The sequence below is a fragment of the Bos taurus genome, chromosome 4, assembly GCF_002263795.3.
Source record: "Bos taurus isolate L1 Dominette 01449 registration number 42190680 breed Hereford chromosome 4, ARS-UCD2.0, whole genome shotgun sequence".
Taxonomy (NCBI): domain Eukaryota; kingdom Metazoa; phylum Chordata; class Mammalia; order Artiodactyla; family Bovidae; genus Bos; species Bos taurus.
This window is the reverse complement of record NC_037331.1, coordinates 76,728,953-76,755,206: the sequence shown is the minus strand read 5'-3', so window position 1 is coordinate 76,755,206 and position 26,254 is coordinate 76,728,953. Positions and strand designations below refer to the sequence as shown.

The window sequence follows — 26,254 nt, the reverse complement described above, 5'->3', positions numbered from 1 at the left end:
AGCTTTCTTTATGGTCCAACTCTCACATCTATACATGACCACTGGAAAAACCATAGCTTTGACTAGATGGATCTTTGTTGGCAAAGTAATGTCTCTGTTTTTTAATATGCTGTCTAGGTTGGTCATAGCTTTTCTTCCAAGGAGCAAGTGTCTTTTAATCTCATGGGTGCAATCACCATTGGCAGTGATTTTGGAGCCCCCCAAAAATAAAGTCTGTCATGGTTTCCATTGTTTCCTCATCTATCTGCCATGAAGTGATGTGACCAGATTCCATGATCTTCATTTTTTGAATGTTGAGTTTAAAAGCAGCTTTTTCACTCCCCTCTTCCACTTTGATCAAGAGGCTCTTTAGTTCTTCTTCGCTTTCTGCCATAAGGGTGATGTCATCTGCATATCTGAGGTTATTGATATTTCTCCCAGCAATCTTGATTCCAGCTTGTGCTTCATCCAGCCCAGCATTTCTTATGATGTACTCTGCATATAAAGTAAGTAAGCAGGGTGACAATATACAGCCTTGACGTACTCTTTCCCAATTTGGAACCAGTCTGTTGTTCCATGTCTGGTTCTAACTGTGGCTTCGTGACCTGCATACAGCTTTCTCAGGAGGCAGTTAAGGTGGTCTAGTATTCCCATCTCTTTAAGAATTTTCCATTTTGTTTTTATCCACACAGTCAAAGGCCTTAGCCTAGTCAATAAAACAGAAGTAGATGATTCTCTGGAACTCTCTTGCTTTTTCAATGATCCAACAGATGTTGGCAATTTGATCTCTGCTTCCTCTGCCTTCTCTAAATCCAGCTTGAACATTTGGAAGTTCATGGTTCACGTTGAAGCCTGGCTTGGAGAATTTTGAGCATTACTTTTCTCAAGACCAGGAGCTGACTATGGCTCAGATCTTGAACTCCTTATTGCCAAATTCAGACTTACGTTGAAGAAAGTAGGGAAAACCACTTCCTGTACAATGTTACAAACCTCCATTGATAGTTCTTCAGGCACTCTGTCTATCAGATCTAATCCCTTGAATTTATTTGTCACTTTCACTGTATAATCATAAAGGATTTGATTTAGGTCATACATGAATGGTCTAGTGGTTTTCCCCACTTTCTTCAATTTAAGTCTGAATTTGGCAATAAGGAATTCATGATCTGAGCCACAGTTAGCTCCCCATCTTGTTTTTGCTGACTGTATAGAGCTTCTCCATCTTTGGCTGCAAAGAATATAATCAATCTGATTTCAGTATTGACCATCTGGTGATGTCCATGTGTAGAGTCTTCTCTTGTGTTGTTGGAAGAGGGTGTTTGCTATGACCAGTGCATTCTGTTGACAAAACTCTGTTAACATTTGCCCTGCTTCATTTTGTACTCCAAGGCCAAATTTGCCTGTTATTTCAGGTATCTCTTGACTTACTACTTTTGCATTCCAGTCTGCTATGATGAAGAGGACACCTTTTCTGGGTGTTAGTTCTAGAAGGTCTTGTAGGTCTTCATGGAACTGTTCAGCTTCTTCAGCATTAGTGATTGGGGCATAGACTTCAATTACTGTGATATTGACTGGTTTGCCTTGGAAACGAACAGAGATCATTCTATCCTTTTTGAGATTGCACGCCAAGTACTTCATTTCAAGTGCTTTTGTTGACAATGAGGGCTACTCCATTTCTTCTAAGGGATTCTTGCCCACAGTAATGATCATCTGAACTGAATTTGCCCTTTCCTGTCCATTTTAGTTCACTGAATCCTAAAATGTTGATGTTCACTCTTGGCATCTCCTGTTTGACCTCTTCCAATTTAACTTGATTCGTGGACCTAACATTCCAGGTTCCTATGCAATATTGCTCTTTACAGCATTAGACATTACTTCCATTGCCAGTCACATCCACAACTAGGCATTGTTTTTGCTTTGGCTCTGTCTCTTCACTCTTTCTGGAGTTATTTCTCCACTCTTCTCTGGTAGTATATTGGGCACCTACCAACCTGGGGAGTTCATCTTTCAGTGTCATATCTATTTGCCTTTTTATACTGTTCATGGGGTTCTCAAGGCAAGAATACTGAAGTGACCCTACAAGAGACTGACCCAGACTTGCCCGTGAGTGTCCAGGAGTCTCTGGTGGAGGCATGGGTCAGCAGTCACCCACTACAGGGTTGGGGGCACTGAGTGCGGCAGTGTGTGCACGGGACCTTTGAAGGAGGTCGCCATTATCTTCATTACCTCCACCATAGTTGGGTCTCAGGTCAAACAACAGGGAGGGAACACAGCCCCGCCCATCTACAGAAAAGTTGATTAAAGATTTACTGAGGATGGCCATCAGAACAAGACCCAGTTTCCCCCACAGTCAGTCTCTTCCATCAAGAAACTTCCATAAGCCTCTTATCCTTATCCTTCAGAGGGCAGACAAAATGAAAACCACAGTCACAGAAAACCAGTCAAACTGATCACATGAACCACAGCCTTGTCTAATCAATGAAACTATGAGCCATGCCATGTAGGGCCACCCAAGACGGATGGGTCATGGTGGCAAGTTCTGACAAAACATGGTCCAGTGGAGAAGGGAATGGCAAACCGTTTCAGTATTCTTGCCTGGAGAACCCCATGAACAGTATGAAAAGGCAAAAAGATATAACACTGAAAGATGAACTCCCCAGTTTGGTAAGCTCCCAATATGGAAGTTCCAGTTCAGTTCAGTTCAGTTGCTCAGTCAAGTCTGACTCTTTGTGACCTCATGAACCACAGCATGCCAGGCCTCCCTGTCCATCACCAACTCCTGGAGTTTACCCCAACTCATGTCCATTGAGTCGATGATGCCATCCAACCATCTCATCCTCTGTCGTCCCCTTTTCCTCCTGCCCTTAATCTTTCCCAGCATCAGGGTCTTTTCAAGTGAGTCAGCTCTTCGCATCAGGTGGCCAAAGTATTGGAGTTTCAGCTTCAACATCAGTCCGTCCAATGAACACCCAGGACTGATTTCCTTTAGGATGGACTGGTTGGATCTCCTTGCAGTCCAAGGGACTCTCAAGAGTCTTCTCCAACACCACAGTTCAAAAGCATCAATTCTTCTTTGCTCAGCTTTCTTTATAGTCCAACTCTCACATCCATACATGACCACTGGAAAAACCATAGCCTTGACTAGATGGCAGCTGTGCTGCACAGGAGCAGCCAAGAGGAGCTACCTCATGTCCAAGGTCAGGACCAGCAGCTATGCTTTGCTGGAGCAGCCGTGAAGAGATACCCCATGTCCAAGGTAAGAGGAACCAAAGTGAAATGGTAGGCACTGAGGGGAGGGCATCAGAGGGCAGACAGACTGAAACCACAATCACAGACAACTAGCCAATCTAATCATATGGACCACAGCCTTGTTTAACTCAATGAAACTAAGCCATGCCATGTGAGGCCACCCAGATGGACAGGTCATGGTGGAGAGGTCTGACAGAATGTGATCCACTGGAGAAGGGAATGGCAAACCACTTCAGTATTCTTTCCTTGAGAACCCCATGAACAGTATGAAAAGGTAAAAAGTTAGGACACTGAAAGATGAACTCCCCAGGTCGGTAGGTGCCCAATATGCTACAGGAGATCAGTGGAGAAATAACTCCAGAAAGAATGAAGAGACGGAGCCAAAGCAAAAACAACACCCAGTTGTGGATGTGACTGGTGATAGAAGCAGGGTCCAATGCTGTAAAGAGCAATATTGCATAGGAACCTGGAATGTTAGGTCCATGAATCAAGGCAAATTGAAAGTGGTCCAACAGGAGATGGCAAGAGTGAACGTCGACATTCTAGGAATCAGTGAACTAAGGACTGGAATTGGTGAATTTAACTCAGATGACCATTATAGCTACTACTGTGGGCAGGAATCCCTTAGAAGAAATGGAGTTAGCCATCATGGTCAACAAGATAGTTCAAAATGCAGTACTTGGATGCAATCTCAAAAATGACAGAATGATCTCTGTTCGTTTCCAAGGCAAACCAGTCAATATCACAGTAATCCAAGTCTATGCTCTGACCAGAAATGCTGAAGAACCTGAAGTTGAATGGTTCTATGAAGACCTACAAGACCTTTTAGAACTAACACCCAAAAAAAGATGTCCTTTTCATTATAGGGGACTGGAATGCAAAAGTAGGAAGTCAAGAAACACCTGGAGTAGCAGGCAAATTTGGCCTTGGAGTATGGAATGAAGCAGAGCAAAGGCTAATAGAGTTTTGCCAAGAGAATGCACTGGTCATAGCAAACGCCCTCTTCCAACAACACAAGAGAAGATTCTACACACGGACATCACCAGATGGCCAACATCGAAATCAGATTGATTGTATTCTTTGCGGCCAAAGATGGAGAAGCTGTATACAGTCAGCAAAAACAAGATGGGGAGCTAACTGTGGCTCAGATCATGAATTCCTTATTGCCAAATCAGACTTAAATTGACGAAAGTGGGGAAAACCACTACATTATTCAGGTATGACCTAAATCATGGCAGTTCCAAGGCACTGTCAAAAGACCAAGGAGTGGGTGGTGACCCAGTTCCTGGAAATTCCCACCCCTTTCCCAAAATAGTTGGAATAATCCTCCCACTCATTAGCATATGAAATTACCCAGCGCATAAAACCATGCCACATTTTGCAGCAGCACGTGCCCTCTGCAATGGCCCACAAACTCTGTCTGTCTAGTGTGCTTCTCTCTGAATCTGAATAAATCCACTTCTTACCTATCATTTTGTCTCTCACTGGATTCTTTCTGCATTGAGACATCAAGAACCTGAGCTTCATTAGGTCCTGAAATCAGGTTCCATGGGTTTTGGCTGGGTTCTAATTCCATGCAGGGTTTTGGCTGGGTTCAAATACTGGCCACGTGGGTTCGAGCCCCAAATGGGTTTTTGCTGGGTTTGAGTTCCAGCACATAGGTTCAAGTCCCACTCTTGAACCTATGGTTTCAAGGGAACTAGATCCCACATGCTACAACTAAGAGTTCCTATGCTGCAAATAAAGATCCTGTATTTCACAACAAAGATGGAAGACTCCTTGTGCCTCAACTGAGACCCAGAACAGTCAAATAAATACTTTTAAAAAGAAAAGAACTGGGCATGTTTATCTTCCAACAGAAGATTCCAAGGCAAAATTCTCATTTTATACAGTTGTAGATGGAAGACCTTAGGGAGGCAGATGTTTCCCAGTAAATAAGGGAGGGTCTTCTAACAATCTGTATAGTCAAACATGAAAACACTATCCAGAAGGGAACCAGCATCAAACAGCATCTCCTAGGCCTGTTACACTGGGGAGGTAACAGACCTGCCTGCAGAGTTCAAATTCAGGACCCTACTGTGGCCATTTCTGGCCTCTTCCAGGAACTTGCCAGCAACTCCCCCAAACTCACAGCCTCCTGGAGGCAGAAGCAGGTCATATTCCATGGTGCCTGCCTCCCTCATCATGTGGGTCTCTTCTGGGGCCAGCTCTCCAGAGAATCTGCCTCTGCTCTTTAACCTATTTCCCAGCAGTCCCCATCTTCCAGTTTTCTTTTATTTTTCTTCCTAACCCTCACATTGATGGACAGATTGTTACCTGGTGAGTCATTTCTTTCTTTTTGTCCCTTCTAGTGGGAGCAGGGAGGAGAGGAGTTACTATCATGGTCACTGGGGTGTTCAGAGCCCAGTGCCTGGTACAGCAGGCCACCATATTTGTTCAATGAAGTAATGGTTCTCAAAAGATACAGAGTTCAGGTAGCCTTGAGGGAAGAAATTTCAGCATTATTACAAGTTAATTATGAGGCATCCATCAATGGAGGAATGGATAGACAAAAGGTGGTATACACACAAAAATGAAATACTGTTCAGCCTTTAAAAGGAGAGAAATTATGCAAGCTGTAATGTGAATGAACCTTCAAGACATTCAGTTCAGTTCAGCTGAGTCGCTCAGTCGTGTTCAACTCTTTGCGACCCCATGGACTGCAGTACGCTTGGCCTCCCTGTCCATCACCAACTCCCGGATCTTGCTCAAACTCATGTCCATCGAGTCAGTGATGCCATCCAACCGTCTCATCCTCTGTCCTCCCCTTCTCCTCCTGCCTTCAATCTTTCCCAGCATCAGGGTCTTTTCCATGAGTCAGTTCTTTGCACCAGGTGGCCAGAGTATTGGAGCTTCAGCTTCAGCATCAGTCCTTCCAATGAATATTCAGGACTGATTTCCTTTAGGATTGACTGGTTTGATCACCTTGCTGTCCAAGGGATAGGCTACCCACTCCAGTATTCTTGGGCTTCCCTTTTGGCCCAGCAGGTACAGAATCCACCTGAAGTATGGGAGACCTGTGTTCGATCCCTGGGTTGGGAAGATCCCCTGGAGAAGGGAAAGGCTACCCACTACAGTATTCTGGCTTAGAGAGTATGGGGTCACAGTTGGACATGACTGAGTGACTTTCAAGACATCAGTCACAAATGGACAAATACTGTATGATTCCACTTCTATCAGGTTCCTAGAGGAGTCAGATTCAGAGACAGAAAGTAGAATGGTGGGTGGGAGGCGGATGGGGAACTATTGTTTGATGAGTACAAAGTGTCACTTTTAGGAGATGAAAAAGCTATGGGTGGTGATGGATATGTGATAGTGGGGAATGTGCTTAACACCACTGTACACTTAAAACTGGTAAGGATGGTAAACTTTGTTGCTGTATTTTACTACAATAAAAAAAAAAAAAAAGTGGGTAATCAGGAGAATGTGGTCTTCCTAAAGGAAAGGTAGATAATAGTCGAGAATAACTTAAAGACTGATAATAGCATATGGAGATGCCAACCCACCAGAGAGGTTGCTTCATCTGGCTAGAAGTCGAGTGACTAACAATGTTTCAACAGGACGCACTCTAGGAAGATGAGAGAACAGTGAGGAGAATGCGTTGTGTGATTCCGCGTGGTTTTTCCTACAAGACACTTCCCAGAAGTGGCCCATTGACACGGGGTCACCTCCGCAGACCCGGCCTCGGACAAGACTCCGCCCTCTTCCAGGCCCCGCCTCCCACCCGCCCGGTTCCACCCCTCCTCCTGGATCCGCCCTCTTTCAGGCCCCGCCTCCTCTGCTCCGCCCCGGCAGAGAGCGGAGAGCAAGCGCTGGTGACTCCGCAGACGCTGCGCCTGGAAAGGTGTGGAAGGGGCGGGGAGCGCAGGTCATCCCCAAGCCGTCCTCCCTCCCTGCCCCGCTCCTGGCCGGCCAGCCGCCCTAGCTTGCGCAGGCCCGCGGCCACCCGCGCCCGAACGCTGTCTCGGGGCTCCACTGCTCTGGCCTGGGGGCGGGGCCGGCGCGCGGCGTCATGCATATGCATGAGCGACTCGGCGGCTCCATTGTGCCCTCGGAGCGGGCGGCGGCGCGATGGCGCGGGCGGCGGCAGCCCCGGGGCGGCGGGCGGCGCTGAGGGCGGGCTGAGCGCATGGAGCAGCGCGGACCGGGGGCCGCAGCGGCGAGGGGCCGGGCCGGGCGGCGAGGAGGTGAGCGGACCAGGCGGGCAGGTGCGGGCGGCGGGGGCGGCAGGTGCGGCAGGTGCGGGAGGCGGCAGGTGCGGGAGGCGGCAGGTGCGGCGTCCCCGGGCCCGGCGCTGCATCGCCTCGGCGGGGCCCCGACGGGGCTGGAGCCGGCCCTGCCGCCCACCTGCCGCACCTGCGGCGCGTGCGTCGTGGTCCTGGGCCGACTGGCCCGCTGCGCGCCGAGGCGACCCCTCACCTGAGCCTTTGTTGCGGCTGGCCGGAATCCGTCCAAGCGCCCAAGGTGTCTGCGCAGGAGCCTCACACGGGCCCTCACCCAAACTGGCCCCGCTCCCTCCTTTCTGCGCTGTGGCCTGAAGGCTCACCTTTAGGGCCCCTCCGGGCCGTGCGTGCCGTTGGCACGAGATGTGAGACCCGCGAAGGTGTGCTCTGGGGCTGGCGACCCTAACATTTCAGCCCCCAGCCGAGATTTTGGTGGAAATACTGTTTTCCCAACAGGACATACTGAAGCTCAGGCGGGACCGTGTCCAGCCTTCCCTCCTAGGGGTGTCCTACCCTAGCCTCCCCCATCTGCTCCCCGCTGCCCTGTACCCCCCTACCCTGCTCCTCCGAACGTTCCTTGCCTCCCCTAGACCTGCTCCCCTACGTCGTGTTCCCTGTACTCTCTTCCTGATAGTTGCGGAATATCCATGGTGATGTATTTAAGTCATTTGTATTATCTCAGAAGATTTCACAGGGAAATACACAGAACATGTGACTCAATCTGTAAGACAGTTGATAGGGCGATCACAGACTCACCCACCAAATCCTGTCACACTGGAACCAGAGGGCTTCCCTTGAAGAAGCTAGACAGAGGTAACAGGATAGGTGAAGGATTCCTAACCTCACCCAGTGAGTACTGGCCTTGGGGACTTGTCACACCCAGAGGGTGGCTCCTGGCTGGAAAGAGAAAGGTGAGATAATGAGAGACAGATTCAGAAGGACTGGTAGGATGTACCTGGGGAGGACTCCCGATCATAGGATTGATCTCCAGAGGCAGCCAGGCCTCCGCATGGAGTGTCCGCTAGCCCTTGGATCCAGGATGGGAGCCGGGGCTGATGATTTAAAGGGGGTCATGTGTCCTCCCCTCTCTTGGTCCTAGAGTGGCCACCACATACCCATTTTCCACATTGTAAACTGAGGCTCAGGGCAGGGCAGCCCTTCAGCTGTTCTCTGGAATTTCCCACACCTGGGCCGTTGAGCAGAGCTCCTTCCTGGGCATCTTGAATGAACTCTGAACACTTCAGCCAGTCAGTGTGTGGCCTTCCAAGTCGAGGGGCAGGACTTCAGCCACTTGAGCATGTGAGCCCCCCACTTATATGTCCTCCCGGGACTCTTGAGCTGTTAGTTTCCCTTCTCTGAGTCTGTTTGACTCCAGTGTTCCTCTGTTTGGGGCCTGTCACCGGTAACTGTGGATTCCCTGTGCTGGAGGAGGCAGCGAGTCCCTGCTCTATGACTGTGTTGGCACTGCCCTCCTGGGGTCTGGTGGGTGGTTGTGAGGCGTGCTGCTGCTGGGTGCCTAGGCAAGGAGCATGGAGTGAGGGCAGAAGAGGTTGACCCATGGTAACATCTGCCTTTGGAGGCAGCAGTGCGGATGCTCTGAGGTCCTGGGAAAGGGGGGTGTGAGAAGTGAGTTGTCTGTAGCTCTTTTACTGGAGAAAAATGTGATCTGACCCCCCGAAAGCCATGTGGCCTTCTAGACTGACATCACACCAGGGCTTTCTGCCAAGGTCCTGGCTTCCAGTGAGAGCTGATGTACAGCGAAAGCCCCCCACCAGCAGGAAGCCACCAGAGGCTGGCCCTGGCCTTGCACACACCCAGGCTCCTTCTTAACTCTTCCTCTGACGGCCAGGAGGTGGGAGGAGGGTCTGCACTCACACCACATCTCTCTCCCTTTGTCAGGAGCAGAGGGTCCCCCAGTCCCCAACCTGGAGAGTTTGGGGCTTGTCAGGGAAGAGAGCTGACTTGGTTCAGGAGCTTGGCAGGAAGTCACTGCCCCCGCTCAGTAAGCTCGGGGGCGGGGGGAACTGGAAATGTCTGTGGTCTTGTCCACAGCAGAGAAGTCATAGGGGTGGAATTCCCCAGACTCACGTGATATAGGAAGCTGCACTGGGCCCCAGACCAGCAGCCTCCACAGGGGCCCCCGCCCTGCACCTGCCCTGTCCCCCCTCCTCCCCAGCTCTCCGGGGCTTTCAAACTGTGGTACCAGCAGCAGCACCTGCAAACTTACTGGAAATGCAAGTCTTTGGCCTCACTCCACCCTCTGAACTCAAAGTGGGGCTGAGTTCTGGTGAGCTGCCGTTGGAGAAGCTGCAGTTGTGAACTAACACAGCCTGCCCTGGGACTCTGACCCGGGCCAGGGGGCCCTGTCTTCTTCCTGCTCTTCCCTTTGGGACAGCAAAGTGGGCCTGGCCAATCCAGCCAGCTTCAGTGTGGGAAATGATGGCCCAGAGCATCTCTGTGGGGAGATAGAGCTGGTGGTGTTTGTACATTAACTAAATTTGTAGTTTGAGAGAATTATAGATTCTTAAAATGTTACAAGAAATAACACAGAGAGCTCTGTATCTTTTACTGGGTTTCCCTAGTGGTAACATCTTGTAAAAGTGTAGCACAACATCACTGGAGAGTACAACTCCATCAATACAGTTGATACAGATATTCCATGCCCACCTTCTATATTCCCATTGGCTTCGCTTCCCTGCTCCCCATGTTTAACCCCTGGCCGCCACCCGTGTGCTCTCCATTTGTGTAATTCCGTCATTTCAAGGATGTTATGTAAAGGGAATCATAAAATGTGTAACCTTTGGGGACTGGCTTTTTCCACGCAGCATGGTTCTCTGGAGATTCCTGCAGGTTGGTGCCTGTATCAGTAGCCCTACCTTTTTATGCCTCCAGGCTCACAGTTGGTTAACTCTTCACCATTGAAGGATATCTGCGTTTCCATTCTTTGGCTATTAGGAATAAAACTGTATAAATATTCACATACAGATTTTTGTGTGAACCTAGGTTTACCCTTCTCTGAGATAAATGTTCAGGAATACAGTTGCTAAGTTGTATAGTGTGCTATGTGCTTAGTCACTCAGTCGTGTCTGACTCTTTGCGACCCCATTGACTGTAGCCCACCAGGCTTCTCTGTCTGTGGGGATTCTCCAGGCAAGAATACTGGTTGCCATGCCTTCCTCCAGAGGATCTTCCCAACCCAGGGATCAAACCCAAGTCTCCTTCATTGCAGGAGGAGTCTTACCATCTGAGCTACCAGGGAAGCCCTGGTTGTCTAGTAGCTGCATGCTTTGTTTTATAAGAAACTACCAAATCATTTTTCAGAGTGGCTGTACCATTTTATATTCCTACCACCCATGCATGAGAGACCCAATTTCTCCTAGCCAGCATTTGATGGTGTCACTTTTTTTGTTGTTGGCTGTGACAGGTCTTAATTGTGGCATGTGGGATCTTTGCAGCATGTGGGATCTAGTTCCCTGACCAGGGATCCAACCCAGGCCCCCTGCATTGGGAATGCAGAGTCTTAGCCACTGAACCACCAGGGAAATCACACTGTTTTTTTTGTTTTAGCCATCGTGGTAGGTATGTAGCGATACCTCAGTGTGGTTTTAATTTGCATTTCTCTGATGGCCAGTGGTGGTGAACATCTTTTCGGATGTTTATTTGCCATCTGTACATCCTCTTTGGTGAAATGTCTCCATATCTTTTGCCTGTCTTCTAATTTTAACTTTTGTGTTTTGAGAGTTCTTTATACATTCTAGATACTTGTCCTTTGTCAGATATGTGGCTTGCAGATATTTCTTCCAGTCTGTAACTTATCTCTTCATCCTCTTTGTGGGGTCTTTCACAGAACAGAAATATTCAATTTTTCCTTTTATGAATCATGCTTTTGGTGTCAAACCTAAGAAAGTTCTTATGATTTTGTGCTATATGTTTAAAATCTATGACCCACTTCAAGTTAATTTCTAAGTTTAGGGGGTTTTTTTGGTTTATGTTTGTCTTTTGCATTTGCATGTCCAGTAGGTCCGGCACCATTTGTTGAAAATACTGTCTTTCCTCCTTTTTGCATCTTTGTCAAAAACTTTGTCCATTGGGTATGTTTGCGTGGGTCTCTATTGAGTTGCCTAGTTTGTTCTGTTAACCTCTGAGTCAATCCCCCTGCCAACACCACAGTCTAGAGTAGCCTGCCTATGTTCTAAGTCCTGAAAACCCCATATATTGCTCCAGGCCCCACTCAGCAGGTCTGGGGGGAGTTTCTATCTTTTGGCAGCTCCCCCCATCCCTCATTACAGTGTCACCATCCTGGTGGTTGCCCCCACTGGGGACCACCAGCCTTCCCCTGCCTGGCTGGGTGATTCTGGCTCCCAGGCCCGGGTCCAGCGACCCCTGAGCCTTCTGGAGCCACCAGCCCCTTGCTTTTTTGGCCTCTGCTTCCTGGTTGTCACATGGTCTGGAGCTTGACTCCTCTGGGGAGGACCATAGGGAAGGGGGGCAGGGTCAGGTATGAGGTGGACAAGCCCACCAGATGCCTCTTTCCTCTGCTTGTCTAATCCATCACCTCCCCTCCCAGTTCCGGGACCTGCTTACCCCAGTGCTCTGTGGGGGGCCTGGACGGAGTGTGAGCTCTGGGCTTGAGTGAGTCCCAGGGTTGCCCGCTCGCTTCTGTATGAGTTCTGAGGAGGCCAGACTGAACCTCTGCAAGTTAGCTTCCCCAGGGGGGGGGGGGGGGGTGTGTGTGTGTGTGTGTGTGTGTGTGTGTGTGTGTGTGTGTGTGTGTGTGTGTGTGTGTGTAAGTGGCCCTGGGAGTGCCAGCAAGGGCCCTCAGCCTGGTAGGTGAAGGGTTTGCTTGTGGTGGTGTCTGAAGGCGTTGGCAGCCCGGAGGAGAAGCCAACCACTGCTTCGCTGGTTTTCTGAGGTGCTAAGTGGAAGAGAGCTGGCCCCACATGATGGGGGGAAGCATCCCCCCTTTCCAGCATTGGCACACAAGTTCCATGAGTGTCCACTGGGTCACCACCAGCCCTCTGTCCACTGTGCTGTGTGTGCGTCCCTGCTTTGTTGCATCATCACCTAGGATGTCAGGCAATCTGTAGGGGTCAGGTCTGCCCCAGGCAGCCCCCTTGGCCTCAGAATGAGGGAGTGGGCACATGTCACCCTTCTTCTGCCCTGGGGTGGGGGCGCTGCCAGCCAAGGATGAGCTGCTGACCCCACACCAAGTTCCAGCAGGCGTCCCACACACACACACCCCCAGCCCCCAATCTGGCTGGAGGATAGCTGACCCTGTGACTCTGGCATCTGGAGGGCCTGCCCACCATGGGGCGGGGTAGTGCCTCATGTTGGCCCCCTGTGTGCTTCTGGCCTTGCCCTCCACCCTGGGGCCTTGTGTGTGGTTGGAGCAGAGGAGCCGGGGTGGATTCTGACAGTTGGGTCCTGAATGCTCCCTGGCTTTTATGTGTATCCATGCCTTCAGGTAGGGAGGGGGAATGTGGAAGGTTTTGGGGATCAGAAAGCCTTCTTCCATCTTCCAAAGGTATTCCAGGGGCTCGTGGTGGCAGGGCCTGACCAGCAAGGGCTAATGCTAGCTTCTGGGCTAGATGTAGAGGGGTGGTGCGAGCAGAGGTTTGCCAGGGTGGGCAGTGTAAGGTCGGGCCAATGCCAGGGTGGCCTGACTGCTCCCCCTGCATGCCGAGTGGGCCCCCAGGTCCCCGTCACCCTCCCTACCTTCCAGAGCAGAGGCAGGACAGGGCTTGGTTCTCCCAGGTGCGTCTCCACGCACTTCCGTCCCCCTTGTCCCTGCAGCCAGAGCAGCCAAGTCTCACGTGAGCACCGGTGAGGGCCGCTTCCTGCCTCCCGCAGACCTGGCCTTCAGGCTGTTCCCAAGCCAATGAACCCCATGAACCCCATGAAACCTGCCCTGCCCCCCGCACCACACAGGTGAGTGGGGGTTCCGGCTGCCCTCCCCTCTTAGGCCTCAGAACGTGGGAAGGTGGTGGTAGAGTGGGACCCCGCTGCTCTCAGCCTTCAGATCCTCCCCGGTGGGGTTCTCGGCACCTGAGGCCTCCTGACCCAGGCTCTCCACCTGTGCCTCTCTGTGCAGTGATGGTCCATTCGCATATGAGGCGGTGCCTTGGCAACAGAGTGCCACTCAGCCAGCAGGATCACTGTCTGTGGTCACAACCGTGTGGGGAGTTGGCAACGCAGCACAGAGCCAGGTGAGCCCAGCCCTGGCCCCACCCTGGGAGGTGTCAGTGCCCAGCTTAGGTCTTGGAGGCGTGGAGCTAGGGCTTCTTGAGTCTCCCACGTCCTCAGAGACTAGCTCTTTCATGCATGGCATGGGATCCTGGCCTCCACACCCGGACGTGTGCACAGCTCCCCATGACCCCTCTGGACCACCCCTCCCCTCTGCCCCCACCTCCACCTCCTCACCTGCCAGGCCTCTTCTTTCCACCACTTTAGAACCACTGCACGAAGCAGGTTGTTTGCATGGTCTCCTTTAGTGATTCTCGGTTCCTTGTAGGTTTTGGGGAACCCCATGGGCCCTGCAGGGAGCCCCCCCGGCAGCTCCGTGATGCCCGGCATGGCAGGCGGCAGCTCCGCCCTGAGCTCCCCACAGTGCCTCGGACAGCAGGCATTCGGTGAGGGTGGTGCCAACAAGGGCTACGTGCCACAAGGGGTGTATGGCCGCGGGGTCTACCCCGGGGGCCCTGGCTTCACTACCGGGTAAGCAGGGCCCTCCTCCCCTGGCAGGTGTGCCAGGAGCCCTCTGGGGGGCGATGCTTCTTGCTTGGTGGGCACCAGGGAACTGTGTGGTCAGGAGTTACTATGACTCTGCTGCTCCTGCCAGCTCCCGAGCTAATGATGGGGTGTCTGGGAAAAAATGGGGCTCCCCATAGGTGCCATGTGCCCCCAAGGAGAGGCCAGGGAAGTGCCTCTGAGCTGAGCCGTCTGTCTCTTGCAGGTATGCAGGTGGCCCAGGGGGTCCGGGGGGCCTGGGCCTCCCCTCACACGCCACACGGCCATCCACCGACTTCACTCAAGCAGCGGCGGCTGCTGCAGTGGCTGCTGCCGCCGCCACGGCCACCGCCACAGCCACGGCCACCGTGGCCGCCCTCCAGGAGAAGCAGAGTCAGGAGCTGAGCCAGTACGGAGCGGTGAGGCCCTGCAGCTTCTCCTGTGTGGCCCATGTGTGCTGGCCCAGAAGACGGGCGCCTGTCAGGCAACCAGGGTGGAGGGCTTGGGGACGTGCAGGCTGTATTCCAGGAGTGATGAAGATGAGACAGGAAAGGAGTGGGGAGCTGAGGGGAGAGGACCCGGGCTGGGGACAGCCTGCCTGCAAGGGGTGGGCTTGGGGGTGGCGCCCACACTGGTGGATAAGGTCTGGATGATTCTTGTCTTCTTTTCCCAGATGGGGGCTGGACAGTCTTTTAACAGCCAGTTCTTGCAGCACGGTGGTCCCCGAGGGCCCAGCGTGCCCAGCAGCATGAACCCAGCCAGCGTGGGAGGGCTGATGGGCCCCTCCAGCATGAGCTCCATGGGCATGAACTCCACCCGGGCAGTGGGCATGGCGCCCCTCTATGCAGGGCAGCGCCTGCCCCAGCAAGGGTACCCGGGCCCCCCCCAGGCCCAGCCGCTGCCCCGACAGGGTGTCAAGAGAGCCTACTCGGGCGAGGTGAGTAGCTGGGCTTCCCTCCCCACGAGGGCCATCAGAGCCATTGTATGTGAGAGAACTGGCCATGCTTGATGAGGGACACCATCGTCCCTTGTGGGAACCGGCTTCCCCGACACCTCTTCTTGGCATTTTGCCTCTTCCTTCTTCAGGTGTACCCTGGGCAGCAGTACCTGCCAGGAGGCCAGTATACGCCTGGTGCCACCCAGTACGTACCTGGCCCTGGGCAGCCCCCTGCCCCATCCTCCTACCCCGGGCACAGGCTGCCCCTGCAGCAGGGCGCGAGCCCATCCCTGTCCACCGCCAGCCCTGCGGGACCACACTACAAGGTAGGGCCGGTTCACCCCCGCCTCTGTGACCCTGGCTGGCCCCACGCCCAGCACTGTGGGACACAGACAGACCTTGAGGCAGCCAGGGCCGGCTAGGGAGTGGGCCCCAGAGTGCTCAGGTGACCAGGCAGCCACGAGCTTCACAGGGGTCCTGACCAGTGTAGGGCAGCTCCCAGGACAGGCGTTTAGGTTTGAAAGGAGCCTCTCTGAGAGGCTCCTACACCGTGAGATATGGTATAGGGAATAGCACGGAGCATCAGGCAAGTACCAAGCCACTTTAGGGAAAAGTGTCCCCATTCCCTCAGCTTGCTGCCAAGTAGCCCAGCGAGGGGACAGGCAGAGGGGTCAGGAAGGGCCTGAGTGACAGAGGTGCTGCTGGAGAAGGGCGAGGAGATGTGAGTACCTATGTCCTTTCAGCCTCTGTGGCTTCCCTGTAAATCCCTCTGATGTGTGGGCTCAGCTCTTTTTCTGTAGTGGTAATTCTGTAAATTATGACATCTGTGTGTGCTCCCTGTAGATTATTTGGAAAACCCAAAAAGTGTATAAAGAAGAAAAAAGGCCAACACCCACCCATGCATGTGCCGAGTTCCCTTGTCCCCAGCCCTCTCCTAGGGTCAGTTCCAGGCCCTGCTCAGAGGCAGGCGGCAGCCCCAGGCTCACGCGGTTTTCTCTCCTGCAGCCTGCAGAACAGTTCAACGGGCAGGGTGCCAGCTTCAACGGGGGCAGCATCAGCTACAGCCAGCCTGGCCTGAATGGGGTATGGCCAGATGGGCAAGCGGGCGGGAGGCTCACTGGGTGGGTGCAGGGAGAGAGGGCACTCAAGCAGGAGGACGTGTGGAGGCCCAACCAAGCCCCCCTGGGGCTGCCCCCATCCCTGTCCTGACCGTTCCCGGCGGGTGCTCCAGGAATAAGCACCCCCTTACTAGTCCACCTCTGCTGTTTGCTCTACCCCACAGCCTGCTCGTTCCATCCCTGGCTACCCCAGCTCCCCACTGCCTGGGAGCCCCACACCACCCATGACCCCCGGCAGCACCATCCCCTACATGTCTACCAGCCAGGAGGTCAAGTCTCCCTTCCTGCCTGACCTCAAGCCCAGTGTGAGCAACTTACATCCATCGCCACCTGGTGAGTGAGGTCTGCTCTCAGGACAGGTGGGCAGGAGGCTCTGGAGAGTCCTGCAGAGAACTTGAGGGGTGAGGGGAGGGCTTCACCTTTATTTTCTGTTAATGGAGCTCTTTGCAAATCCATTTGAGGTGTAGATCACCTCTCTAGAAAAATAGCCATGTACCCAAAGTTTTGGGTGTGGTTCCAGGGTATGTATGGGCCCCCAGAAGCCCACTCCTGATATCTGGGAGACCACCGCAGCAGCAGCAACTGGGGTCTTAAAACCCCGACTTGAGCACCGGGGTGGTGGCAGGTGGCCCGTTCATACCTCTTCTGCCTCCTGCTCCCTCTGAAAGCACCAGAAGCGCCACCTTTTTGGGTGGGGAGCGTGTTCTCCGAGAGTCATGATGCAGGGATCACTGGGCCAGGTGACTGAGGCAGGGAAGAATGGCAGGACACCAAGATCCTGTTTCGTTGGAGGTGAAGGCTGAGCCCAGAGTCCTAGGAGAGATGCTGTCCTAAGCCCCAGCCCCATGGGAGGGGACGAGGGGCCACACTCCCCTCCACCATGGGCCCCATGATGGGGGCAGGGGCAGGCTACCTGGCCTGGTGGCCATCAAGGGCCGGTGGCCTGCTCACACCTGCGTGGCCTGCTTCCAGGCAGCGGCCCCTGTGACGAGCTGCGGCTGACCTTCCCTGTGCGGGATGGGGTTGTCCTGGAGCCCTTCCGCCTGCAGCACAATCTGGCAGTGAGCAACCATGCCTTCCAGCTCCGAGACTCCGTCTACAAGACCCTGATGCTGAGGTGAGCGGACGCCTGCCCCACGGCTTGCGGCCCCACCTGCCACCCCCTGACTCTCAGCGTCCGTCCTCCCCATGCAGGCCTGACTTGGAGCTGCAGTTCAAGTGCTACCACCACGAGGACCGGCAGATGAACACCAACTGGCCAGCCTCTGTGCAGGTCAGCGTCAACGCCACCCCGCTCACCATCGAGCGCGGCGACAACAAGACCTCCCACAAGCCCCTTTACCTGAAGCACGTGTGCCAGCCGGGCCGCAACACCATCCAGATCACTGTCACCGCCTGCTGCTGCGTGAGTGCCCGTAGCAGGGCAGGGTGGGGCCGTCATCACTGAAGAAGATGGCACTGGCTCTCCTCCTTCCCGTGATGGGCCTTTGAGAAAAGGGTCTCAGTTAAAAATGTCCTGGCAGCTTTCCGGTTAGGTTCAGTAACTAGATTTGATGCTCGTGTAAGCTTCAAATGTTAATTATGTAAGAGAAGCAAGCTAAGCTTGCCTCTTTCCTGGAAGAAGCTCACAAAGTCCCGAGTCCCAGCTGACCCTGAAGGAGTCATCTGGGTTCCGGCAGCTCCAGATGCAGCACTAGAAGAGGCACTTAGATGCGCAGCTCTGATCAGCTTAGGTGGGAGGGAGCAGAGGCAAGGTAGCCCTAATGCAGCCCTGTGGGCCTAGGGTGTTATCACGTGGACCCAGCATAGGATACCAATGGATGCTGTAGGCAGGGTGCACTCGGGGGCCTCTCGAATAATTGTGTTTCAACAGAGAGGCCCTGGTTGAACACTGGTGCAGACACACAGTGAGCTTCACCGATAGCTGTGGGTGTGGGCTCCTGACTGCCCGGGAGGCGCGGCAGTAGCCTGCCTGTGCATTAGCTGTGAGAGAGAGTGGGCCAGCACATAGCCTCCCCGGGCTGCACCCCGCCGACCACATCCTCCCGTTGCAGTCCCACCTCTTCGTGCTGCAGCTGGTGCATCGGCCGTCCGTCCGCTCAGTGCTGCAGGGCCTACTCAAGAAGCGCCTCCTGCCCGCGGAGCACTGCATCACCAAGAGTGAGTGGCCCTCGTGCTCCTCAGCCCTGCTGGGGCCACTGCCACACCTGGCACGTCCACATGTTAGACAAGGCTGTCTCCTCTGGGTCGGGGGCTCCGTGCAGAGGGTAGCGGTCAGTCCCAGAATGGCCCTCAGAGGTGCTGAGCTAGCAGTGGCCTAGTCCTGCTTGGCTGCCCCCGCTCACATCCTGCTTTCCCCTGTTGGTGTCAGTAAAGCGGAATTTCAGCAGCGGAACCATCCCTGGCACCCCAGGGCCCAACGGAGAGGATGGGGTGGAGCAGACAGCCATCAAGGTGGCCCTCAAGTGCCCCATCACCTTCCGCAGGATCCAGCTCCCTGCCCGGGGCCACGACTGTCGCCACATACAGGTGGGTGGTCACCACAGCGCTTTTCCAAAGATTTTGCTGCCGTTTAACTGTTTTTGGCAGATGTGGCCTCTGAGCACCTCAGCTAGTGGGCGGCAGGGCAGGCCAGCCAGTGGACAGGCGGCCTGGCTCCCCTGCCCTCTTCCCTCAGGCTGGGCTTTTGTTTCTTCTAATATTATCCTAAGGATAACAGCCGTTTTACTGGGTTCTTGGGGCTCATTTTACTCATTTACTCTTTTATTTACTTACTTGGGTGCACTGCGTCTTAGTTGTGGCGTGCAGGTCTTCAGTCTTTGTTGCGGCCATGTGGGATCTTTCAGTTACTATGGGCAGAATCTTTAGTTGCAGCACGTGAACTCTGAGTTGCAACATGTGAGATAGAGTGCCCTGACTGGGAATCAAACCCAGGCCCCCTGTATTGAGAGCATGGCCCCACCTGGACCACCAGGGAAGTCCTGGGGCTCCGATTTCAAACAGCATTGGGGATGCAGGGCACAGTCTGCTCCCTGCCTTGCCCCCAGGAGCAGCACCTCAGATTCTTTCTGCAGAAACACTGTGGGTAGACAAGTACCCGCACCCTCCCCCTCACTCCCCACCTTTTGGTTACATAAGCAGTATACCCATCGCTGTACGTCATGGAGGTTGTTCCCTATCAGCACGGTTGGCCAATTCTTGCTTTGGCCACACGTCATTCCCATGAAGGCTCCGTAGGCATCCTATCTCTTACATGAGGATGGTGCCATGGTGAAAGCCTGGCACATGCGCCTTCTCAAACATGCAGTAAATAAGCCCCACGTCCCTGAAACTGCAGGGCTGGCTCGCAGGGCATGGCTGGGTTACCCCCAGCCCCAGTGTGAGTAACTGTCTCCCCTTTCTCTGCAGTGCTTTGACCTGGAGTCCTATTTACAGCTTAACTGTGAGCGAGGGACCTGGAGGTGCCCCGTGTGCAAGTGAGTGTGTCAAAGATGGTCCCCGTGGCTCTGGGGGTGGGTGGCACGTCCTTAGGGACTATTAACAGTCATTTCCTTCCATCAGCACTGAGAAGTGCCTGCCCCAGATGTGGGGCTCACAGTACAGGCCTGGAAGGAAGGTGCTGCTCGAGGCAGTGACCTCACGCAGGGTCATCTCACACGGGGGGTGGAGATGTGATGGGTCCCGTGCCCCAGGTGAGATCGGGCCAGCCTTCTGAGCTGTGTCCCCTTGGTTTTCTACAGCAAGACGGCGTTGCTGGAGGGCCTGGAGGTGGACCAGTACATGCTGGGCATTCTCATTTACATTCAGAAGTAAGTCTTTCCTACAGCCCCAGAGGGCAGCCCTGGGACAGGCGGGGAGACACCCCGTGCTGATTCAGCATGGAGCAGCCTCGGCTCCAGGCCGTGGACGGAATCCACGTCCAACTTGGGTGCCACAGGCACGTGGAGCGTGCTGGGCGGCCACAAGCATTTGAGTGGAAGGTTGGCCTAGGAACAGTGCAGGTCCGGGAGAGACGGCACGGCAGCTGGTAACCAGCCCCGCTGTGCCCGCCCAGCTCTGACTTCGAGGAGATCACCATCGACCCCACGTGCAGCTGGAAGCCAGTGCCGGTGAAGCCTGACTTACACGTCAAGGAAGAGCCAGATGGGCCAGTGCTGAAGCGCTGCCGCACTGTGAGCCCTGCCCACATGCTCATGCCCAGCGTGATGGAGATGATCGCTGCCCTGGGCCCGGGTGCCACGCCCTTCACCCCCCTGCAACCCCCCTCAGCCCCGGCCCCTGGCGACTACCCTGGCCAGGGTGAGTACAGGGGACTCGCCCTGGAAAATTAGGCCCCTGGGTGATGATCCAGCCTCTCCCACCAGTCTGCCGCCTGTGAATGCATTGCTCTGAGGGCCACAAGCCTGGGGGCCTGGTTGGGGACTTGGGGGTACAGATGCCCAGCTGGGTGTGGGGGATGGGCGGCAGCAGGGCCCGGGCTGTGGCTGTGCCCACCTCTCCAGAGGTTTGGAACAGAGGTCTGTGTTGGCACACTTCCAGACCAGCCCCATCCAGGCCTGCGGGTGGGAGTATCTGGGTGTGGTGGGTCCCATTCCTGTCCCCTCACAGCCTCCTGGCAGTGTCATGACCACTTCCCCCAGCAGCAACGAGAAGAAATGCCCTTGCCCAAGTAGCAACTTCCATAAAGGCCAACATCCTCTGGGCGAGCGCAGTGAGTCCCACCCGTGCTGTGGCCAGTCTGCCCTTGTGGCTTGGCCAGCGTGAGCCCCCTGCCCTCACCTGGACCTGGCTCTCCTCTCTCAGGTTCCAGCTTCTTGGGACCTGGGACCTTCCCCGAATCCTTCCCACCCACCACACCCAGCACCCCAACCCTGACTGAGTTCACCCCAGGGCCTCCGCCTGTCTCCTATCAACCCGACATCCCCAGCAACCTCCTGACGCCAGAGAAGTCCGGCCCCTGCCTCCCAGGCCAGGTCAGTGTCAAGTCGAGGGGCTGTGCAGGTGTCCCCCCAGGGAGCCCTCAAGCCGTTTTACTAGGTTATTCTCTCCTCCTCAGATGGCACCAGCAGGTCACCTGGACCCAGCCCATAACCCCGGGCCCCCAGGGCTGCATGCCCCTAACCTTGGAGGCCCCCCAGGGCCCCAGCTGCATCATCCAAACCCTCCCCCAGCATCCCGGCCAGCTCTGGGCCCAGTGAACTCGGGGCCTCTCAGCGAGCTGGCCTTCAGTGCTGCCACAGGCATGATGGGGCCCCCCGTGTCTGGGGCAGGGGAGGCCCCGGAACCGGCTCTGGAGGTGAGTACTGGGTCCTGTGCTGGGGAGCACTTGGAGCTGGGGATCGGGGGTGCTTATCTGTTGTCCCCAGGGTCCGTGCACTTCACAGAAGGAAAGACAGTGACTCCTCCATGGCTTCCAGACGGGGAGAGCTGGCTGGGTGATGCCAGCATTTTTGTTGAGTGTCAGGTGTCCAGAGTAGCTGTGGGGTGATTGTGTCCAGGCATCTGGTTCTCGGGCCCTGCGCGCCAACATGGCACATGCAGAGTCCCCGGGAAGACTTGGCTTGTGGCCAGTGATACAAGGGTCTGACTTGACTTGTCTGACTCACAGGTGGTGTGCGAGCCAGAACCAGTGCATAAAAGACAGGTGATTGTCCCTCCATCCTGATAAATGAATACAAAGTTCAGTGTGAAAAAATGTGGAAAGCACAGCTCAAAGCAGAAAATTCTACCTTCTGCATTCATGCTGTTCGTGTTCAGGACCCCTCACGGGCCGGGGTGTTCCATGTTGCCCTTGGACAGCTTAACAAAAGTGATTCCCGGTTGCAGAGCAACCTTCGGCAGGAAGAGGCCCTGTGAGGAGCAGACTGAGGGGCTCTGGTGCTAGCCTGTGTTGGAGGCTAGCGGGGGGGCACCCCACTTCCCGGCTGGGCCTGGGGACCCGGTTGGGATGATGTGGCAGGTCTGAGGCCAGAGCTGCTATCAGGTTTGCTTTGTCCCCAGCTGCTTCCAGAACTGACTAACCCTGATGAGCTGCTGTCCTACCTGGGCCCACCTGACCTCCCCACGAACAGCAACGATGACCTGCTTTCTCTCTTCGAGAACAACTGACCCTATCCGTCGACCACCTGGCTGGCAGAGACATGCCCACCAATGTCTCGCACCCTTCTTTCCAGCCCAGCCCCACCTGACACCAGCGGCCCTCCCCACGTGTACACCTGGAGCTGGGACCCGCCCCTGACACCTGGCTGCTGGAGGCCGCACTGCACTGGCTGGGAGCGGAGCCCTGGGGCAGGGTTCTCACTGGCCCAGTTTGCAGCTGCAGAACTGTTTTTGAGGAGATGCCCAGCCCTGCCCCCATCTGTACCAGCCCATGCTTGTCCAGCCCTGCCTGGTTCATGCATACCCACCACCCCTGAACTCCAGCCTCACCCAGGCCCCCCACCCCACTTGCTCCCACCAGCCTGCATCTTGTCCAGCGTTGACCTTTCTGTTTCAATGACCCGTTTGGCCCTAGGCCAGCAAGGAGGGGGTTACTCTGTCCTGGGGCCTAGTCTCGCCCAACCTGCTATGGCAGGGGCTTCAGGCTGAGGCTGGGGGTGGGGGGCTCTAAAGCACAATAGTGTACATAGTGTAGAAACACTAATAGATGTAGGGTGGCTTGTCCCTCTGTGCAGCGTGGGTCTCCATGGGCTCCTGCCCTCACCCATGTGCAGGCTGGGAGGGGTGGGGGGCAGCAGGCTCCCTCCTACTGGCGGTCGGGCTCAGACTCAGCTCCATGTGCAGATTCTCCAGCAGCCTGTTCCCCCCAAGTTGCCCTTTTCTGTACGAGTGAAGAATTGGTCCCACAGTGTTTTTTAAATCCACCTGTCCTCCCACGTCCACCCTGGGGCCACGCCAGGTGGGGGAGGAGGGGCCACCACACTCTAGGTGCAGGGCCAAGTCGTGTCCCCTGTCTGCCTGTCTCTATTAAAGGACTCCCTCGTGGTGGGCCTGCCAAGTCCCTCCTTCCTGCTCAACCTGCTTACCACACATGGGCGGGGCTCCCTGCTTAAGGCAAGGCCCAGCTATTTGCAACCCGAGGTAAATTTCCTTGTCCCTGGAATTTTCCAAGTTGGCTCTGGCTAGAGAGCTATTTATGAAGTGTCACCAGGGCTGGGAGACACATCTGCCACCACGTCACCGTGTGGGCTTGCCTCAGGCGTGGAGCAGCTGTGGGGCCAAGGAGCAGGGTCTGAGTGCCTGACCAGCTGGACACTGGTTCATCTGTGTGCTCACTGCCCAAGTGGCCCCATGGGCCTTCCAGTCCAGCAGAAAAGGCTTATGAGCCCTGTCAGGGAGAGGGGGTAGCACACCCAGAGACCGGCCCCAATGGACGAGGGGCAGTGTCCAGGACGGGGGAGCTCCAAGTTGCCCACTGACATCATGAAACCCCAGGTGTGCGCCTTCCTATCCCTCTGCAGCCATGTTCCTGCCCAAGGGTACAAAAGGAGAGAAAGGCTTAGGGAGGAACAGTGCCCCCAGGGTTTGCCCAGAAGCCCACCCTAAGGACAGGTAGGCAGCGGGATCAGGGACAGGCCCAGCAGAGCCCACCCCTAGGGGTGGGGGGGGGCGTGCTCCCCTACCTGTTCTGGGGGACATTAGGCATAGTTGGGAATGTTGTCCCACCTTGTGGTCTCACCGGGCCTCTGCACCGTCAGCCTGTAACATTCTGGATGTTGGGTGGAGTGGAGAGACCAGGAGGTGGGGATGAGCCAAGATGCTTCTAGCTACTCAAACTCCACCTAGGGCGGGGGGTGGCAGTGGAGGATCTGAGGGGCAAGTGCACACCATCAGGGCCGAGCTCCGGTGTCACTGCAGCGTCTCCTCAAACAGAGCAGGATGAAATTAAGTTGTGGGAGCTGATGAAATGTGATGGCGTTCTACAAAACATGACACCAAATATATACATTTCATGGATTCACACAGATGAGGCAGTGATGAAGGGAAGCAAGATGGTCGACGTGTTGGCCACAGTGCTCCCTGTCGGAACAGCATGGGTGTGTCCAGGGAGGGTGGTAGTATCAATGGGGTCCTGATCCTCAAGGGGAGTGGCGGTTGCATGAGTTTCACATGCTTCATGTATTGTATATCCCAGTAAGTCCTTGATGGCTCAGCAGGTGAAGAATGTGCCTAGTGTTGAAGACAGGAGATGTAGGTTTCTGTTCCTAGGTCAGGAAGATCCCCTGCCTGGAGAATCCCACAGACAGGAGCTTGGAGGGCTACAGTCCAAAGGGTCACAGAGTTGGACACAAATGAGCGACTAAGCACAATGTACATACCAAATACACATCTTAAAAAAAAAAAAAAAAGCCAACTAGGCCTAACAGAACGGTTCACCCAACAGAAGCGGAGTACCTGTTATTTTTAAGTGCATGTGGAACATTCTCCAGGAGAGACCACGTGTTAGACTGTAAAACAAGTCTCAATAAAAAAAAGGTTGAAATCATACAAAGAATGTAGTCTGACCACAGTGAAATGTAGGTAACAGAACAGAAGACTGTTATCTGCTGGAAAACTCAAATATGTGGAAATGGACACTTCAAAAACTGAAGGATCAAAGGAGAAACCACAAATGAACTACAGGATAAAACACTACACAAATTGGTTTTTGTAAGCAAATTTTGTTTTTTGGCTGTGCTGGGTCCTTGTTGCAGCACAGGCTTTCCTCTAGTTGCGGCAAGAGGGGTCTATTCCTTGTTGCAGTGTGCAGGCTTTTTATCGTGGCTTCTCATTTTGTGGAGCACGGGCTCTACGGTGCTTGGACTTCAGTAGCTGTGGCGTACGGGTTCAGTGGTTGTGCTTCCTGGGCTCTGGAACATGGGCTCAGTAGTTGTGGCTCATGGGCTTAGTTACTCTGCGGTATGTGGGATATAACCCGTCGTCTCCTGCATTGGCAGATGATCCTTTACCACTGAGCCACCAGGGTAGCCCTACACACCAAAATCTAATATGCAATTAAGCAGGAAGAGAAGGGGACGACAGAGGATGAGATGGCTGGATGGCATCACTGACTCAATGCACATGAGTTTGGGTAAACTCCGGGAGTTGGTGATGGACAGGGAGGCCTGGCATGCTGCAATTCATGGGGTCGCAAAGAGTTGGACACGAGCGATTGAACTTAAAGCGGTTTAAGTAGGGAAATTTATAGATGTAAATGTCTACAAATAGAGAGCTCAGTCAACCTAACTACAACTAAAGGCAGTAGAAAAAACTAAATCCAGAGCTCATGGAAGGAAATAACAGAAGAGCGAGTAGGAAAACAATAGAGAACCATTGTCAGCAAAGTTGTTTGCTTTGAAAAGCAACAGAATGAACAAACCTTCAGCTAGACTGACTAAAGGAAAAGAAACAAATGACCAAAATACGAAATGAAATCCAGGGAAATTACTAATGAGCTCATCTTAGGAGGATCAGTCAGTCAGTTCAGTTGTTCAGCTGTGTCTGACTCTTTGTGACCCCATGGACTGCAGCACCTCAGTCCTCCCTGTCCATCACTTACTCTGAAGCCTACTCAAACTCATGCCCACTGAGTCGGTGATGTCATACAACCATCTCATCCTCTGTCATCCCCTTTTCCTCCCACCTTCAATCTTTCCCAGCATCAAGGCCTTTTCAAATGAGTCTGTTCTTTGTATCAAGTGGCCAAAGTATTGGGAGTTTCAGCTTCAACATCAGTCCTTCCAATGATTATTCAGGACTGATCTCATTTAGGATGGACTGCTTGGATCTCCTTGCAGTCAAAGGGACTCTGAAGAGTCTTTTCCAACACCACAGTTCAAAAACATCAATTCTTCGGCGCTCAGCTTTCTTTGTAGTCCAACTCTCACATCCATACATGACCACTGGAAAAACCATAGCCTTGACTAGATGGACCATTTTTGGCAAAGTAACATCTCTGCTTTTTAATATGCTATCTAGGTTGGTCATAACTTTTCTTCCAAGGAGTA

The 26,254-nt window shown here is 54.0% G+C and overlaps 1 protein-coding gene across 5 annotated transcripts; it reads left to right on the top strand.

Moving 5' to 3' along the window:
• Positions 1-7,031: 7,031 nt before the first annotated feature.
• On the top strand, positions 7,032-23,268 carry ZMIZ2 (zinc finger MIZ-type containing 2). Of its 5 annotated transcripts, none has more exons than XM_010804391.4 (20): positions 7,032-7,108; positions 13,281-13,415; positions 13,579-13,693; positions 13,999-14,201; positions 14,440-14,632; positions 14,887-15,150; positions 15,300-15,476; positions 16,156-16,233; positions 16,433-16,601; positions 17,241-17,385; positions 17,463-17,673; positions 18,323-18,428; positions 18,640-18,797; positions 19,677-19,744; positions 20,009-20,077; positions 20,323-20,567; positions 21,072-21,241; positions 21,325-21,564; positions 21,877-21,912; positions 22,269-23,252. In XM_010804391.4, the coding sequence occupies exons 2-20, from the start codon at positions 13,366-13,368 to the stop codon at positions 22,374-22,376; spliced, it is 2,805 nt and encodes a 934-aa protein (XP_010802693.1). In that variant the 5' UTR covers positions 7,032-7,108; positions 13,281-13,365; the 3' UTR covers positions 22,377-23,252. The 5 variants fall into 5 exon arrangements, with proteins under 5 accessions (XP_010802693.1, XP_005205657.1, XP_005205659.1 ...); XM_005205600.5 differs by lacking the exon at positions 7,032-7,108 and adding an exon at positions 7,301-7,451; XM_059885680.1 differs by lacking the exon at positions 7,032-7,108 and adding an exon at positions 12,273-12,951.
• The last annotated feature ends 2,986 nt before the right edge of the window (positions 23,269-26,254 follow it).

What these genes read in the sequence shown, in the direction of transcription:
- ZMIZ2 (XM_010804391.4), top strand. Translation starts at nt 13,366, where the DNA reads ATGAACCCCATGAACCCCATGAAACCTGCCCTGCCCCCCGCACCACAC. An exon ending in GCAACGCAGCACAGAGCCAG is followed by an intron (nt 13,694 to 13,998) that starts GTGAGCCCAGCC and finishes GGTTCCTTGTAG; the next exon opens with GTTTTGGGGAACCCCATGGG. An exon ending in CCCCGGAACCGGCTCTGGAG is followed by an intron (nt 21,565 to 21,876) that starts GTGAGTACTGGG and finishes TCTGACTCACAG; the next exon opens with GTGGTGTGCGAGCCAGAACC.